The following is a 6,722-nucleotide window of genomic DNA, read 5'->3' as shown; positions in this document are numbered from 1 at the left end:
AGGAGAGCAGAACTTACCCGTGCATGCCATGGACAGAGTGAGGCTCGTAATGGTACCTTCCTTCCTGGTGTCTCATGTCAATCGGTAAGGGAGCATGGAACGGTGGCAAAAGGTGCTGCGGCACTGTGCAGAGGGAAAGAGAAAAAGGACTTCAGAACCTTTTCCCCTCCCTCGAAAAGCAATTTTCAAAGGGCTTTAAAGCTCAATGAATTTCAGAGCAAGAGCAGTCAGGACAGGGGGCTCTGAGGTGCCCTGGCTATCACACACCCACGAAGGGGGATGAATAAATAATCAAAGTCAGCCTGAGAACCCTACATCTTTCACATAAAAGATCCCCAACCGCGCTCTTGACAAAGACAAGCAGCTAAGCGCTCTTTGAACTCAGGGAGATTACAGGCTCGGCCGCAAATCAGGGCTGACAGAGCCGACAGGCTTCTGCCCATCCCGGCCTCGGCTGCGTGTGGCTCCAGCAGCCCGGGGTTACGGCATCCACACGGGCTGGCAATATTTACCTAGAACCATCTGTGAAGCCAGGGCCTGTTCCGGCTGCAGCCAGCGGACACCTTTGTGAGTCTGTTAATTCTCCTGCTCTTAATAATAATTACTGACCCGAAGTGTGCTGGCAATGCCTCCAAGATGCAAATATCAACTCACGAGCATCGGTTTCCAGAGGTGAGTCAGCCCCTGTCTGCACTTGGCCTGCCCTCAACAAATCATCATGATAATTGTAGGATGCTCTTTGCTTATTAAAAAGAAAAAAAAAAAAAAAAAAAAAAAAAAAAACTCCTGGGTACCCTGGAGACAAACGTAATTATAGGCTCTAGGAAAACAAGGCTCTTTAAAAAGTAGTTAGACTGGGAAAAAGGCTAAAAAGTAGAGATTTCTCTCAGTCGACTCTCACTCAGGAGAAAGGCCGCGGGGCCAATGGGAATCAGTGGTGAGTGTGAATTGCTGACTAGTTTAAAGAAATGTGAATGGTTTGTTTTACATGCGCACAGTCAGCTGCCTGCCAGGCCTACAAATGATGCTGCTGTTTCTGTGCAAACAGATTCCAGTATCTTATTGTAAACACTATGAATTCTTTTCTTTTCTTTTTTAGTGTGGAAAATATACATAACAGAAAATTTACCATTTTAACCATTTTTAAGTGTACAGTAGTTAAGTACATTCACATCATTGTGCAGCTGTCACCACCATCCATCCACAGTACTTATTTCATCTTCCCAAACTGAAACTCTGTCCCCATTAAACACAAACTCCTCATCGGCCCGCCCCGCGTCCCCCCACCCCCACCCCGGCAACCACCATTCTACTTTCTATCTATGAATGTGCCTCACAAAAGTGAAACCACACAGTATTTGTCCTCTTGTGACTGGCTTATTTCACTTATTATCATGTCCTCAAGGTTCGTCCATTATACCTTGTGTCTGAATTTCCTTTAGGGCTGAATACGCCTTCTGGATATTCCACATTTTGGTTATCTATTCATCCTTTAGTGAACACTTGGATTAAATGCTATGAATTCTTAAAAACAGGAAACTTTTCTCCTGACATTTTAATCTTAATTTTTTCACATTCAATTTATTTTCATAATTCCACAATACTGGCATCTTCCATGGGGGCTGGAAACAAAGAAAGCAAATCTCGCCATGATTAAATCAATATGCCAAACACAGACTCCACAAACCTTGGGCCCTAAACGGAACTGGCCTCCGAAATGGAGGGCCAGCACTGGCCAGCTTCCACACAGGAGACAGACTGGACTGTCCGGAACTCCTGGGGTTGGGGAGGCGGGGAGATCAGCAGGGAAATAGTGCTCACCTCCCCGGAGGTACAGGAAAGGGCCTTTACACTTTTTTTAGTGTGACCAGGAAAACAGGATTACAATATTGTTAACAAATAAACATGGTTTGCTTTTGCGTATTTCTGAATGTTTCCCTGAATATCTAAAAGCCCCCTGAAGTAGCCAGGGTGGGTGTTACTGCACCCATTTCACAGATGAGGAAATGGAGGCCACGGGTGATTTCAGCTCAGTCACAGGGCCAAAAAAATTGACAGAGCCAGGAGGAGAATCTCAGAGGACAGCTGGTCATGGCTTTTCCCTCTGCCCAGCATGAATAAACACTGAGAGGCAGCCCTTGGGTGCAAGCGGGATGCCCGAGTCTTCTTGTCCCACATGCACACACAGTACCAGGCTCTGCTCTAAGTGCTTTGCATATCAACTCCTAGGTCTTCAGAGCAACCCCAGGCTGCATTCACCGCAGAACTCCTGGTCTTCCCACTGGTCATCCCCCATGTGCTCCTTTTCTCCCCAGTGTTGAACCTGCAGGGTTCAATCAGAGCCCAGACCCCACCCCAACCAACTGGGCCCCTGCCTAACCAGCTGTGAGCACAGACATTGCTCTGTGCAGGATCAATGCCACTTTATCCAGGTCTAGACAGCTATAACATCTACAGGAATGAAGTGCTCATGATAGCTTATCAGGTAAACATGAAATGAAGGTGGCATCGAGGCTGACCTGGCTGCCCCATAAGACCTGGTTGCCCACACATGTGCGCATGTGCACATGTGTGTGCATGTGTGTGTGCGTTGGGAGAGGAGGAGCCTGAGGCTTCTGGAAGAAGCATAAGGGACAGCCACCCACAAGGTCCTGCTGTAGCGGTGGCTGCTCCCTCTTTTCTGTGCAGTCCATGGGGTGAAGGCCGTGGAGGTTACCAGGAGAAGTGGCTTTCTCTTCCTCAAGTCAGAGCGGCAGGTCAAGACCTCCCACAGCCCCTGCTGCCCTTTAAGCAGCTGATACTCATGGAATGGGCAGGCAGTAAAGGCTCTGGCCACACACTTGTACCCCTCACCCTCACCCAGTTGGAGTCCTCAGGAGGAGCCTGGAACACACATTAGAGTTTTCTCCGGTCCAGGCACTGATGTTAGGTTGGCCAGTGGCCTGAGTGTGGCCAAGTCCCTCCCAGGTCAGGAAGTACAGGGTGCTTGTCTTTAGTGAAGTCTGCTGCCTCGTGGGGCTTTGCTTATCGCACCTCATTGAGGGTTACCATAAACTCTGTTCTTATCCCCATTTTCCAGGAAAGAACATTGAGGCTCTGAGTGGTGTATCTGCTTTTAGGAGAACAACGATCAGGCAGTCTGTGGCTTCATTCTCTCTCCGCCATGAAGCCCCAGGTGTTTTCCCAAAGCCCAGCCCAGCATCCAGCACACAGCAGGCCCGCAGCAACAGGTCCTCTCAGCACACGCATCCAACATGGCAGCAGACGTGCCTGCGATCAGCTAGCAGGTGATTTCCAGACTCCTCCGGCCACCCTCAAAGAGGCAATTCAGTCCATTCACATCACTGGGGCTAAGTCTGGGCAGCAGTCACTGTAGGAATGAAAAGTCATTCATTTGTTCGTTGGTGCCTTCCTTCCTTCATTCATTCACCTTGTATCAAGGGCATGCTATGTACCTGTTCTAGGTCCTAGGAGCAGTATATTGACAGCCCGCACTGCCACCTTCATAGAACGAAAGAGCTTCCCTAACCAAGAGGAGACAAGCAGTGAACAAACCAGCAAATACATTTATAACTTAATGTCAGAGAGTGATGGCGCTAAGAAGGAAACCAGGCCGGGCAAGAGACAGAGAGACTGGGATGTAGGGTGGGCTCTCTGCAGGAGAGGGTGCATCTGGCAGGGGTAAGGGCACGTGCAAAGTCCTGGAGTCAGGAAGAGCTCAGCAACTTTGGCTCCAAGAAAGGATGGAGGCAGGAGAGACAAAAGGGAAGGTCCTATAACACTGGTCAGGATGTGCGAAGGACTTCGGAATTTTTTTTTTTCTGGGCGATTAGGGAAGAAGCCGGTGGGAAGAGGGGTTCTGAGCAGGGAGTCAAATGCTCTGGTGACACTTTTCAAAAGGCCACACCAGTAGGGCCAGGAGTTGTGGGGCAGGGGTCTGCACTGGCCAGGAATCTCACATTGGCTCTGCCACTAGGTGGCCATGGGACTTTGGAAAAATTACATCCCCTTTCTGGGTCTCACATTACCCATCTGTACAAAAAGGATTAGATGAGCTCTAATTTCCTTTCTACCAGAACTATCGTGCTGTTTGTGAATGGTCACCCACTCCCCAGAGAAAGAGTTATGCTTATCCCAGCCAGCGACACACTGAGGCTTCGGGCAGGATCCCTCAGCAGGCCACAGAAGAGGCTCTGGGAGCAGACACTGTTGTGCCTTTATGGCCCTATCTGTACAACTCACTGACACAGTGGCCCTTCTACATGTGCTCAGCCCACCAGCTGCAGGTCCAGTCACCCAAGCCCACTTGTAGGACACCACCCCCAAACCGTCTCTGGGACCAACTCTGCACCCTAGGTAAGCTGAGGATGAAGACTGACCCTGGGTCATCTGAGGTCTCAAGACTTTTCAGACCAGCAAGGAGTGTCCCCACACACCCCTGAAGGAAACGTTCAGAGGTGGGTGCTTTGCTTGGGGCCCCTTGGCCAGGCCCAGAGAGGAGAAAACTCCGCTGTGGGCTCCTGTGAGAAATCGCTCTGCCCAGAGGCCATAGGCAGCACCCATGGAACATGAAGATGAACATGAAGAACAAGAGCTGCCTTCAGTGACATGTTGAAGGAGATCTTTCCACACATTGTTTTCATTGTGGGCTCTTTTTTCAAGTTAAACAAAAATCCAAACTAAATCATGTCCTTCCGGCAGAAGGGAAAACACACACACACACCATATGCTATTTCAAAGAAGTGGCTTTCTTTTTAAGTTTCTGAGGAAGAAACTCTAAGATGGGAATTTTCTATGGATCACCCAACCCCCTCTGAAAAAAACGAACATTTGTTTTTGATCTTACACAGAAAGACCAATAATCTGAGAAACTGAGGATGGTGGTGGCATGCAAGATGGCTTTTTTTAACCCCAAATTTTTCTGTGCAAAGGTTTAAATGTATAATGCTCCTTGGCTGGTGGTCTCAGGGGTGAGGCGACATTTGCATGGGCAGTGTCCCTGTATAAGGATCTCCCTGTGTGAGTGAGTAGGGCACTGGGAAGGGGCAAAGGGGGCCTCCTCTGGAAGCCAGGCTCAATGTTCCATTAATAACTCTGGTTAATTTCTGCTGGAAAGGATGGGGTGGGGTCAGCAGAGGGCTCAAAGAATCGGGAAAAATGGGTCATCGAAACATGACCAGGCAGCTGCGTCAGCAGCCAGAAACATTCTACTCAGATGAAGTCATGTGTTGCTACAACATGGAGGCGCTGCCCTGAGGGCTGAGCTCGGACGGGGGCCTGAGAGGCTAGCTCACAGCTAGAGGGACCAGCGAGGTGAAAGCAATCATCTTCCAGGAGAGACTTGGACATGTTGGGGACACACTAGCCCTCTGGGCTGTCCAGCATGGTCTCCAGGTATTGTGGTCTCTTCCACTAAGACTGTAAGAGGGGCTTAGCTCAGAAGTCTTGGCTAAGAACCAGGGAAGAAACAAGTTTCTGAAAGAAGAGCTGCCTTGCCCCATCATTGACCGAGAGATGGTACAGGCAAGTATCTCTGGAAGGAGGCCCGTATCTCCTGCCACGATACAGGTTTGATTTATGATGAGGCACAAACCCATCTTAGTGCAGTCTGTGGGGCCCTAGAAGGGAGGCAAGGGGACAGAGCAGGGCATGGATCCCTATCCTTCTTGGGCAGTTGGTCCATCCCCAGCGTCACGGTGCAGGAGTCAATGTTGTGGCTGTATCGTGGACACTTTGATGGGCTTCAGGTGGCCTCTGATATGCTGAAATAGGCATTCCAATCTGGCATAGCTGGGGGACGAGGGAAGAATTTCTTGGCCCCAATTTCTCTCAAGCAAGTGGGACTCTTGCTTGAGATACCCCATTAATGACTAATTGATCATGTTCGTTTCCTTTTAAATTTCTTGCATCTAAAGTAATATCCAGTGTAACCGTCTCATTATTTTTCTTAAAAGCAAACAAATCTTGGGAAAGTCACAGAAAAAAATTCACACTAAAGTGTAGATGATTCACCAGGTGGCTTTCCTCCTAACGGCAGGACCCAGGCAGCAAGAGACACCCATACCTTTGAAGAAGGAAGGTGCTAGTGTGGAGGAGAGGAAAAATGGCAGACAGGAGAGCTTGAAGTCAAGAACAGTGAAGTTTATAGCTGGATTGAAATTGGCTTGCTCCTGAGTTGCACATGAGTCAAATGACAGTCCTAAGGGTGATGACCTGTCCCTATGGTCTGAGGAGTTTGGGATAGGAGTTGGAAGCAAGTGAGCCATAAACCAGACAGACCTGGGTGTGAATCCTGGTTTTGTCACTTCATAGCAAGTGACAAGTAGTCAGAGAGCTTCACTGTCTCCATCTGTGAAGCAGGAAGGACACCTGCCTGACTACTGTGCAGCATGCTGTAGCGTCTGGCACAGAGCGGGAGCTCAGTAAGGGGTACACTTCCTTTCCCCATCGCTGTGAACCTCAGAGGAGACGTGGACAAGATCTCAGTGCTCTGGTCATGACGGGGCCTTTTCTCTGATCCCTGGAGTAAGGGACACCGAGATACATCTGATGGGAACTCAGATGTGGCATCTACGGCTAGATATGTATTCCATGCATACTCGGTACCCCTAACTCACTGTTGTACAGAGTGAGGATAGGCAGAAATGACAGGTTATGGTGTTGGGGCATTGCAGGAGAAGTCTTCTTTGAATAAATCCCTGCTAGCTGACACCCCCATCCCA

The 6,722-nt window shown here is 49.2% G+C and overlaps 1 protein-coding gene across 1 annotated transcript in view; it reads right to left on the bottom strand.

The window, feature by feature from the left end:
• Positions 1–6,722, bottom strand: part of GLI2 (GLI family zinc finger 2) — a 173,686-nt gene that overhangs the window by 60,636 nt on the left and 106,328 nt on the right. The window contains exon 2 of the mRNA XM_023532680.1: positions 18–123. Coding sequence (XP_023388448.1) covers positions 18–123 — 106 coding nt within the window. The remainder of the gene's footprint in view (positions 1–17; positions 124–6,722) is intronic.

This window comes from Pteropus vampyrus, unplaced genomic scaffold (assembly GCF_000151845.1).
Source record: "Pteropus vampyrus isolate Shadow unplaced genomic scaffold, Pvam_2.0 Scaffold87, whole genome shotgun sequence".
NCBI lineage: Eukaryota > Metazoa > Chordata > Mammalia > Chiroptera > Pteropodidae > Pteropus > Pteropus vampyrus.
The sequence above is the reverse complement of the archived record's forward strand: the minus strand, read 5'-3'. Positions and strand labels throughout refer to the sequence as shown.